At 39.8% G+C, this 12334-nt stretch overlaps 1 protein-coding gene across 1 annotated transcript in view; it reads left to right on the forward strand.

Annotated features, from left to right (window-relative positions):
* TPD52 (tumor protein D52) overlaps nucleotides 1-12334 on the forward strand; it is a 215740-nt gene that overhangs the window by 107651 nt on the left and 95755 nt on the right. Inside the window, exon 6 of the mRNA XM_075920480.1 lies at nucleotides 6551-6732. Within this exon, the coding sequence (XP_075776595.1) occupies nucleotides 6551-6732 (182 nt within the window). The remainder of the gene's footprint in view (nucleotides 1-6550; nucleotides 6733-12334) is intronic.

Raw genomic sequence — 12334 nt, forward strand, 5'->3', positions numbered from 1 at the left:
AAACAGTTATTTACACTTCATTTGCCTAGATGTTTGACACCATTTTGTACATCTGATTTTTATTTGTCATGTTTTTCCAAGATTTAAATTTTATCTGCATCATGATTAAATATAATTTATATCATTGAGAGGTCTGAATGTTTGACAGGAAAGCGAGCAGCTATAAATAAATTGAGGTCCAAAGATTTGCACTCTCAGTTATCCTCAATTAAAGGAGATTTAGAAGTCATGAAGAGAAAACAACAAATACATCAGAAAGTAATCTAAGAGTGAAATTACGTTTTGAAGAAGCTGAAGACACACAAACTACCATCTAATGAGAAATCCTGGAAATTGCATAGAAAATAAGCAAAAAAAATTGCTTTTTAATACACCAAGTTGTAAATGAATGTATTGATGGTAGGGATAACCCACAGAAAAGTCTTGTATACCAGTATACAAGGGCTCCTGTATACCAGCCCTTAGACCTCATCTCCATCATAGTAACTTGGAGGAGAATTGCCCTGCTTCAGGCACATGGCTTTGTAATACATCTCAGGAAGATCCATATGTCACAGCTTCCCTCACCTTATGAAATTTGGCGTATGAATATGAACATGCATAATTTGAAGAACCTCTGGTCAAACTGAATAATGTGACATTATTTTTTAAGTTATGGTCTTCTGAATGTGCATATTCTATTTCTGTGCATTTATCATTCTTGTATGTATAGTTAGAAATATGAAGTGTGAATCTATTTATAAATCTAGTTGTGATAATGAGGGCCATTGTTGATACTCTGGAAGCATAATGATGTGTATATTAAAGATTTTAAATTGCAGTTAATTGACCTGTTGAGTAGTCGATGGAATTTCCATCAACTATTCGAACTTCCTCATTCCTCCTTTGAAATGTACAAGAGCTCCAATGGGGCTCTTGTACATTTCAAAGGAAGAATGCGGAACTCCGCGTGCAGCCCGGGGCCAGTGGAAAGTCCTGCTGACTCCGGGCCGCACGCGGGAGTGCCTGCTTTGAAATGTACAAGAGTCCCCAGTGGGGGCTCTTGTACATTTCAAAGCCACAGCTTTGAAATTTAGCTCAAGGTCAGCAGGGGACTCAGAGTCCCTCTCTGACCCCGGGCTCTATGCTGGGCTACATGCACATGCACTCCCCAGCTGACCCTGGGTACCGTGCGGCATTTCCTCAGAACTCGGGGTCAGCTGGGGACTCCCCAGCTGATCCCGATTCTGGTGAAATGCCCCAGCTGACCCCGGGTTCTGGGGAAATACCATTCAGAACCTGGGGTCAGCTGAGGAGTTCAAAGGGCAGTGCCCTGGAGCCTAGGGTCAGCTGGGGACTCCTCAGCTGACCCCAGGTTCTGAGTGGTATTTCCCCAGAACCCGGGGTCAGCCGGGGCATTTCACCAGAATCGGGATCAGCTGGGGAGTCCCCAGCTGACTCTGGCTCCAGGGCACTGTCCCTTTGAACGCTGCTTCCATGTTTCAAAGGGTCAGCGCCGCACAGCTGAGCTGGGGATCAGCTATGTGGCGGCTTTTCTTTTGAAACTCCACCTTGGGGTTTGAAAGCGGCCGTGCCACACAGCTGATCCCCACCTCAGCTGTGCAGTCCTTTCGCTTTGAAGTACTCCTTCTCCCCCTTTGCTGCCTCTGTCTAATAGAGGCAGCGAGGGCGGCGGGGAATCGACCAGTCGACTGACTATCGGATAATCATTTGCTTATCGGATAGTCGACTAGTCCTTAACATCCTTAGTGTGTATAGTCTTGTTTCTCCTGTAAGCCTGGATTGTATTTAGGCCTGCCAGTACATATGGCCAGGGCACCTGATGCTGGAACCCATTTTGGCTCTTATACTTTTCCACTCACAGTGAGAAAAGTTCGAACTGAATACAAAGAATTCTCACCTTGGGCAAAGGGGATATAAAGGTGGGAAACCAAACAATAGAGCAGTTCCCAGATGCCAGGAGATCCCCCACTTACCTGCCAGAATCCAGGAGGTGCCCCTTTTGAAAGTTGTGTTCCTAAATGAGGTCAAGTCTCTATAGCTGAGCCCTCCCAGAGCTGAGCTGATTCAACATCTGTGTTGCTGTGCTAGGGGACTGTTACCCCAACTTTGTGCCTTGGCTGGGGGAGACCAGAGCTTCTGGCCCAACAGGACAGGGTGGTAGGATGCCCCAGAGGGCAAGTAGGCAGGCTCAGTGGTAAGATCAGAACACTGAGTGACAGCCCCAAGAGGATCTTAGTGATCTAACCAATCACACCACAATCCCTTCTGAGAGAATTGTTCACCTAGATGTAAAAATAATATCCAAAAGAGAGAGGTTTCTTGGCATAGCAAAGGTTCATTGAGACCCAAATGTTGATCTCTGTGGTGTCAAGGAACCAGGTTCATACGTCGGTCTTAACCTGCATCTTCCAGTCTTATGCACAAAGCCCTATTCCAAGGGCAAGCTTGTATGTAAGAGAACTTCTTTCCTGTAAGAGATACTTAGAAGAATGAAGATATTCTCTAGATTGACCCATACCCTCAGCCCATATGATATTAATTTATGAATCTTTCCTTCACAGTCCAGACACAAAAATCTTGATGATAGATGTCAGACTTTCAAGGTGGATAGCTCATTGGGGATGTCATAATATACTGGCAGTATGCTTGAGGTCACTGAGGCTTCAGAGCATCACATCTCTAAAGATGAGAGTGCTAAGGGCAGCCATTGGGATTTTCAGAGTATGTCTCTACAGGGATGAAAGCCCTGTAGCTTGGCCACAGCTAGTCTGGATCCACTGATTTGGGCTTGGGCTGAGAAGCCAAAAATCACTCCACCTTCACAGGGTCCCAGATTTCAGGCTGCAGCCTGAGCCTGAATGTCTGTGCAGCAGTTTTTCAGTCCTGGAGGCAAAGCCGCACAGATGCAAATCACTCATCCAAGCCCAGCTGAGAGTTTTTTATCCATGTGTAGACATTCTCAGAATCGCATGCAGGAACAGGTTCAGGGTCAGACAATACAGTGACGTTAGTACACCCTAATCTGGCAAGGGGCAAAGAATCAAAACTAGGGATGTTAAAATATGTTTAATTAAGTAATCTGAGCCTAGTAGATTAGTATTGAGTGCAAATACCAAAATAAAATATAATACTCCCCCAAAGTCATAAATACTTTCCTAACCTCCCATAGACTCTGAATTACTAAGTCACTTCTGAAAATAGGACTCTAGGTTCTTAAGTCACTTGATGTTATTGAACATTTTACCCAATACTGCTATGGGGAGTTGACTCAGTAGCCATCGCAGATTTTGGCATTGTCTCTCAGGTGCTAAAAAACATAAGAAATTATATTTGTGCTTTTCTTCAAACTACTATGTTTAACAGGCAGAACTGTAAATAGCTTTTACTACTTAGATATGAGGATCTAAATGTAATAAACTTTTTAGGATGATTCATTTTAGATGTTTGTGTTATTTCAGTAGTACATAAGGTAACCTGAGGATTAGGTGAAGCATTACTGAGATTGCTTTATCACCTGAAGAAGTACACATTATTAATTCATGCTGTCACTATTCCTGTTGAATCTGGCTTTTATTCTTAAAGCACTGCAAGTGCTTTTGTAAAATTAATTTACTTTGCCAAGTTGAATTTAATTTATATTATACATGCCTAAATTTAAAATGAAAAGTTGTGCATTTGTGATTGGAAAGCCAGAGGTTTTTATACAGGATACTTATGGTGCATCAACAGGTACTTCTATCTCTTGGTCATAGGTGTTTTGTATGCACAATTGCTTAAAAATATTTTAGTGAGAGTCCTAGGGTGCTACTGTTTACATTGGTAGTTTCCGAATCAGCAGATTTGACAGATCTCTAGCTCAATTTCCATTTCCTGATGTTTAGCCATGTCAAGACAACCCAAACTGTTTGTGCATTCCAGTAAGTCAGAATTCAAAACTATTTTTTTGTTATGACGTTACTAGAAATGAGAGTTGCCAAATTTACAGATAAAAGATGATGACACTGTTCTCTCTATGTGATTACTGTTCTATGGCTGCTAACTTTTTCAGCATCTATTTAGTTTCAGCTCTGGCATTTTTTATACTGTTTTTATATGTTAAACAATACATCTGTCTGTTAAAATTCATGAGGTAGAAACATATTTGCTTCCTATTAAGCATGTTTTTGATTCTTTGACTTAGATACTACATGGTTTCAAGTAGTTTGTCATGTTTTAGTTTTCTGAGTGAATAGTTTGTGTCTCATGCTATGGTCTCTTGTAGCAAAACACATTACTGCTGATGCGTCAGTAGGTTGTTTTATTAATTCAATAAGAGATTACATTTCTGACTGCAAAGGGTAAATAGTATCATAGGAGTCTAATTAATGGTACTCTATATTTTAGACTATCTCAAAGGTGGTGAAAATGTTAGAACCTGGAATATCTTATTTATCATTTTAAAATGACTGGCACATGGGCTAACTTCACTACAAATAGAAATAGGTATAATTCTCTCACCACTTACAACAGCAGTGAATTTCACCCAAGCTTTCTAGATATTGAGCCTTATTCTGCAAGGTTCCGAGCTCCTTGTAGGAAGTTCTGAGCAGTTCCAAATTCCGCTGGAGTTAACATAACATTATTTGAACCATTCTGAGCACCTTTCAGGATTGACCCACTATGTGAAAAAAGTGATGCAAATGTAATTTTTAATGGCATGTAGTAGTTTTGAGCCTTTTGATTGTATGTATTACAAAAGCAGGAAAAGCAATTCTCCTCTACACCAATGAAACCTCTATAGATTTGACTATTTGATTATTATCTGTTTCACTGAAATTAAGAACCAATATGTCTTGGGTTGGAAACATCAGAGCCTGAAATTATGAACAGAAGTTATTCTGTTAAGGTAGTAATTACTAAATACCAAAAAGAATTTGATTAATGGGTTATATCTCTACAGCTTATGAAGAAAAATGTTCTTTTTGATGTGCTTTCTCTTTCTGGAAAAAAACCACATATCCCTCTACAAATTCTCTTGCTTCTCCAAAGAAGGCAGCTGTTGTACTTCACATGCATTCACCTTAAAATTAACCAAACTTAGTATCTCAGTAGTTAACATTGTTTCCATAAATGGTGCTTATTTCTGATGATAGTATTTCTAGGCATTTTAAAACTTACACTTAAAACTACAATTAAAAAAGTCTTACTTGGAATATTTAGGTATGTAGTATCCTGTGCATACAGTTGGACATTTGCTATTTCGTCTAAATTCTCTTAAGAGTTTTCCTTTGAGCATTGTGTATTGGTTATTATGAATTGGTATTGATGACTGAATTATTAGCTGTAACCATAGTTACATGCTCCTGTCTTGTTTACCAGATCTTTCCTGACAGTCACATATACTCAGCATCAGCCAGCACGCATGGTACCTCAAGTATCTGTTTCATAGAAATGTATGTTTCAGTGGTTGTTTTTAATTGGATTGGGATAAATATTTATTACAACCCACGCATAAATATACTCAAATTAAGTAGTATCAAACATAATTTAAACCTCATCAAACAGATGGAATGGGGAACCAGGGGAGTAAGCCTCCCTGAAACCAAGAAGAAAAGGGGGAGGTAGAGTTTTGGTTCCAAAACTGTTTTCAGTGGGGAAAAAATGTAGTTCTATGTATTTTGCCAGGCGGTGCTTGAATTAAAGTGTTTTGTTTCAGATTTTGGTGCATATTAGTGGAAAAAAAGTGTTGTCAAGCATTCTCTATTGCAGGGGTTCTCAAATTGGGGATCGTGTCAGCCTCCACCCTAAAATCCTGCTTTATTTCCAGCATTTAAAATAGAATTAAATGAAAAACAAAAAGTGCTTTTAATGTATAAGTGTGTGTCGTGGGGGAAGGGAGGGTCACATCTCAGAGGTTTGTTTTGTGAAAGAGGTCACCAACACAAAAGTTTGAGAAACGTTGATCTATGAGTATTGAAAAAATTAAGTTTGCACGTGTACTTCCATATCTTTCATTTGGTGAGATATTTTCCATGTTTAAAGATGAGGTGTAAACAACAAAAAAGCTGTGAGCATAATCCATAAAATGTGGACTTTCTTTTGCTATTTAAATACAAAAGCAAAAAAATCTAAATTGTCCAAAATTAAAAATATATTTATAGTCAGTAACTTGAGTAGATTTTCACTCAGGAAGCAAAATATAATTTTAATGAGGTTCTACATTCAAGTACATCATATCAACTAAGAAAGATATCTTTTAAGAACTATATAGTCCTCACATTATTTTATTAAACTACTGATCAGTAAATGTTTATGAAAATCTTTGAACATATGCATTAAGACATAGGTGCAAAGTATTATTTATAATCTTCATGTAGCTTCATGAAATAACATACCATACACTGAAATTCTGTCAAAAGGAGAGAATTTACAAAAAATATGCCAAGAACATGAACTCTTAGAACTGTATTATACATTAAAGATAAAAATTAGTATCTCTCACGTTAGTTGTGTTTTATATATGGAAATATATGTATCACACATTTTCTTTTTTTATATTTATCTGTAGGTGTCTTCAAAGAATGCGGAATCTTTTGCATCCATGCTGAGGCGTTCTCCTTTGGTTCAGATGGGGCCTGCCAAAGACAAAATTGTCCTTGGTCAAATTTTCCACACTGTAGAAGATGATCTTTATATAGACTTCGGTGGCAAATTTCACTGTGTGTGCAAACGACCAGAAGTAGATGGAGAGTAAGTAATACTATGTGATTAATGATTAAAATGTACAGGAAAACCTGAATACCAAGGTAGTCAGAAATCTTTCTTGGAATGATCTCAGATAGGGTCTCTTTGTAATTTATAGATTTTAAACTGCTGAACTATAGATTTCAGGTGGAAAACTAATCCAAATCACAAAAAGATTTGATTTTGCTCTGAAGTCACTACGTTAAGAACAGATTCCCTTACACTGTCAATCATTGGCACACAAATGTTACAAACTCTTAAACTCCGGAGGGGAATTTCTTTTGTTAAATGTGTGATTTATAACCTCAACATTAAGTGGAGAGCCAAAGTAATTTATTTGAATGTTTTCTGTCTTTTAGTTTGGCTATTTAAATAGTCAGAATTTTATCTGTGTATTTTGAAATGCTCATTGGTCACAAATAAATAGTGAACAATTGGACTGAGACAAATTGTGCTGTAGCAGATGACATAAATGGATAAATAAGCTCCAGTTTATATTCATTACCTCTTTCCAGATTACTGCACCACTAAAACATTTGTATAAGCTTTTCTGATGAGTAAAATATCTGCATAAAAAGAAATAGAGAATTAAAATCATGTGTTTCTGTAGAAAATAAGTTTTACTTTTTTGAAGAGAAAGATATTTCTGCAGTTATGATTACAAAGATAGCAGTACAAATGTGAACTGAATATAAACAGATTTCATTGTTTTCTTCCTCACTCTTCATCTGCAGCTGATCTGGAGGTTGCCCAGTAGCACTGGTAGCAGTGTGAAAGTAACAGCTCAATTTCATTTTTCCTGTTCTGAAACTTGTGGCATTTGATGAGACTGTTAGCTTTATCATGCATCAGCAGGATTCCTGTGAGCAGCAATGAGAACAGGAACTGGAAGTATTCATAAGGAAGCAGGTCCCCTAAAACAGATACCGGTGAGAAGCAGAGTAGTGCAGATAAACTCTCTGGCAGCATATAGGAGGCTCTGAGGAGTCAAAAAAAGACAAAATTCCTTTTTCCTTCCAGCAGCTAGAGGAGGGTGGGGCTTCAGATTTATCATTTACCTGCTGCAAGAGGCTGATCATTAAGGATGGAGCCTCAGAAACATCTAGATCAGGCCTGGGCAAAATACGGCCTGTGGGCCAGATCTGGCCCACCAAGCCACTGGATCCAGACTACAGAGTCAGTGAGGAATCCCAGGCAGGCTCCTCTGCTTGCCCCACAGCCCCGCACACCACTCAGAAACACGGCTGCAGTCACTTTCTGTTTGAGTCTGGAGGGGTGGTGGGTGGGAGAAAGATTCAGATGCTGCTCCCGCCCCCAGCACAATCCCATTGGCGGTTTCTGGATAGACACTGGCCAATGGGAGCTGCCTGTTTGAATAACAAGCAGCCACAAAGCACAAACCTCCTGCACACTCACTCAAACACATGGCCAAGCAGGCAGAAATATTTTAAGCTCTGCAAGCCTTCAGCTCTGCAGGCAAGCAGACTGATAAGTCTCCTGGTGAGAACCTGCCTCTGGTTCCTCAGCCTCTCCCTTCTCCAACCCTCTGCCCCCCACTTCTGCCCTGCTACTCCACCTGCACCTAATAGAGTTGCTAGATATCCGGTTTTGAATCGGACAGTCTAGTATTTGAGCTTTCTGTTTGGGAAACACATTGAGAAAATATAAATGTCCGGTATTTTCTAAATAAGATGTAATGTAGATTGTGATGTAATGTCAAGTGTGTCCAGTATTTTTGTTGAAACCATCTGGCAACCCTACCACCTATGCCCCCTCCCAGATCTGGCACCCCAATCTCCTGCCTGAGATCACAATCCCCTCCTACCCTAGGTCACATCCCAAAACCCTGCACCCCAGTTCCTTGCCCTAGCTTACAACTGCCTCCTTCGCTCACACTGCCTCCCAGACTCCAGTCTCTCTCCTGCACCCCAATCCCTTACCCCAAGCTCCCTTCTGTACCCAACCTCCATCCCAATCCCCACACCTCCTCCATTTATACCATAGAAGAGTGAGGCCCTGGACCACTTTCCAAAATCTTGGGAGTGGGCCCCTCATCAAAAATGATTGCCCACTCCTGATTTAGAGACCGCACCCCTCATAGGGATACCATTTCTTGCATTATTTGCAGCTGCTGGGGAACTCAATTTCTCATAAGGGTCATGTTCTTGACCCTTGCTGATGGGAGCCCCTCCCCGCCTTCTCTTTCATACCTGAATCTGGCTTGCAGGTTTACTCTTCTGTCCAACAGTTGTCTTCTCAGTAACTGTTGGATTTATCAACATGGTACAGTTGCAAAACCAACGTTTATTAAAAATGTGTATTTTTGGTGGAAACTTGAGTGTATTCACTTTCATTATTTTGTTCACTTTCACTCTTTAGTTTTTGTGCATTAGCACAGTGTCATTGTGTTTGGGTTCACAAGGGTGTGGTACATTTAAATTCACCCCCAATTTAAAAAACCCCAAAAAAAGGTCTGAAATTATTTGTATTAGGTTGGGTGAAATCCCTCATTACCATACTTAAAATAATGGTCTTAAACTATCTTGATAATAAAAGCCAACTCTAGAGTATTTTGATTTCCAAAAGTTTAATTTGACATAACAGGTTTGTGCATAAGGCTGTATTGTAATTTTGTAATCAAACAGCTTTTGTGTATTCATGATTTTGCTTCCTAATGTTTTCTAAAATAATGGCATAGTGATTTCTGTAGCGTTGCCTCTCTGACAACAGACGTGTTTGACAGGACTGTGATTTTCAAAGCAGATATGATTGACAGCTATAAGGTGGATAGCACGTGCCATGAATAATATTTGTACTTTTTTGACACAGACATGAAATAAACAAGGTAATTTCTCAGTTCAGGCTATAAATAGGCTAAATATAGAGGGGGCTTAATTCTGTGATGTGGTGAGCATCTCCAACAAAAGATCTCCAGTTCAGTGTGCTCAGCACTCTCAGGATCAGGTCTATAGACTCGACCTATATTATGTATTCAAAGCATTTACATTTAAAATGTGGAATAGAGAGAAAATTCCACGAGGAATAACGGTAGTTCGGAATAGGAAGCCTAATCTGAACTACCTAGTTCGTGCCGCGTGTAGCCGCAGGCACGGAGTCCGAAGTAGCGGACATTTAAAAATGGCGGCGCCCGGCAATATGCAAATGAATCCCGAGAAATTCAAATCCTGGGCTTCATTTGCAACTCCGGTTGCCTACATTAACCACCGTAGTTCGAACTAGGGTGGTAGTGTAGACATACCCAGCTTAAGATAGGAAAATTTAAAAATCAGTGATTAATGTAGATAATATGATGAGAGTGATCAGTAATCATGGCAATCATAAGAGGTCTTAATGTCTTGTGTTAACAGGTAACACAACATAGCACAAGAAAGAGAAGAAATGTATCTCAAAGGAATTTGTCCCTGAGACCAATAAGCAGACAAGGGTTGAGGTTGCATGGACCCATCTGTAGTGTTGCTTTTCCCCATCTTTCTTTTAAGATTTACATTTTGTACTTGCTTTGTGGTGGGCGGATTGGGCTTGGGCTGATGAGCTGGAGATATAGAGCTCACTGCCAACAAAATACTTAACCATCCATGGATACCCCTGGTTGTTTTAAAATTAGCGTATAAGCTGACAAATCAATTGTTAAGAAATGGACAAGGGAGTCGTGTTTGGTATCTGACTGCTTTTGTTTTAGTTTCAACAATTACATTATGAGATATCTTCTTTCTATACCACACAGTTGAAATAGTCCAAAATTTGGAACATTGGTGCGTGCGCACAAGGGACTTGTGGATCAAAAGCTAATCTGGAAACTAGTATCTTGGCTAGATGCTTTAGCATTTAAGTAGTCCTAAGTATGTTTTGAAGTTATACCATGAAGAGGAATAAGTGGGAAGGTCATGCCTCTGCTTCTCTGATTAGTTCAGTCTGCTTGCTGACTGAATATAGCAGTGCATTGAGGTTACAAAATGAAGGTTGCATTCTCAGAATACAACCTTCTCATGTTTAATAAGAACCTAGTATAAATAATGTGTGGAGACTTTGCTTTGGATGTTCCTGTGTCCTTTACCTGAGACAAAGACTGACTTCCAGTTTGGAAGCAAATTAATACAAAATTTTTACACAAAAATCCTTTTCTTGGCAGAAGATGCTAGCATGGTTCTTGCCTAGAAAGTGACAGGGTAAGCATATCCTCCTTTTACATATTTAGCCTCATATATGATCTGTGTGTGGTTTTAGAGTAGTGGTTCTTAACCTGCTGCCTGCAGGGTGCTTGCATCCCAATCTGCACAGAGCTATGGCCAGTCTGACATCCTCAGGTCCCTACAGGTAATATTTGATGCAGTCCAAAATGGTAACTAGGTTAAGAGCCACTGCTAGAGCCAGACCTTCTCTCAGTGGTGAGCACAGTATTTCACTGTACTTTCTATTAGCACCGTAGAGTCAATCTTGCTGAAGAGTGGACTGATATTTTGAAATGTTTACAGCGTTCTGTTTGTGGATCTTTATTATTGGTAGAGCAAGAGCCAGAAAGGAGACATCTTTACTTTCAGATAGCTAACTATAGAGGGCTAAACTAACAATTTAGAAAAAACATCAGATTTAATTTGCAGTTACTGAAACAGACATGGGACAAGACAGGTATTCTTACAAGTCACTTTTCAGGGTGGAATCATACATTTATACTTATTCCAGCGTGCCTTGTATTGGAGATCTCTCTTCTTAATTTGTTCTTCTCTTTGTAGGAATGTTAAACTCTCCAAAAGTGGTATCAATAAGAAAAAAGTGGTAGAAAAAGTACCTTTTACCCCCAAATAATCCTGTTTCGAGCAATGCTTCATCGATACCTTTGATTTATTGCTCTAAAACAGAAGTCCTCAAATTTCTTTGTGCTGTGATCTCCTTCTAACAATGAACATTTTCACAAGATACCAGGAATCGGGAATGAAGTCTGAGCCCACTGCGAAGTCCCGGTCAGGAGGCCACAGTTGAAGTCCGAGCCCTGCCACTGTGGGTAGGGGAGCCAGAGACAAACTCAGGGACTTCAGCCCTAGGGAAGAGAAGGGAAGGATGTAACCTGAGCCTCCCCTCACTCTCTGATAAACCTGAAGCTTGCTGCCCAGGACTGATGCTCTTGGGCTTCATCCCCAGGCAGTGGGGCTCAGCCTTCAGCTTCAGTCCTGGGCCCCAGCAAGTGTAACACCCATCATGGAACTGCATTAAAATAGGGTTACGATTCACTTTGAGGTCCCTACTCACAGTTTGTGCATCACTGCTCTAGAACAATCATCTAGAATTAGTTTACAGTCTTCTAGAACATAATAAAACCTACCTTTCATTATCCAGCACAGTCTTTGAGATGCCGGGTGATTTTTGGTTTTTCAAAACAAACAAAATTCTTGTGGATCTGTCTTGTGGAGCCTGTATCTATTAATCAGCGTCTAAAAATCCTGATTCTCCTAATTCTTTTGGAGGAGGCAAATTCCATCCAGTATAAAATCATTATCCTGGGCAAAGGAAGATAAATATTTTATTTAATGAAATGTTTATTAATTACATATTTTCCCTTCCTTTTTTATGGGCACAATACTTCATTTTTTAA

The sequence above is a fragment of the Pelodiscus sinensis genome, chromosome 2 (genome assembly GCF_049634645.1).
Source record: "Pelodiscus sinensis isolate JC-2024 chromosome 2, ASM4963464v1, whole genome shotgun sequence".
In the NCBI taxonomy this organism is placed as follows: Eukaryota; Metazoa; Chordata; order Testudines; family Trionychidae; genus Pelodiscus; species Pelodiscus sinensis.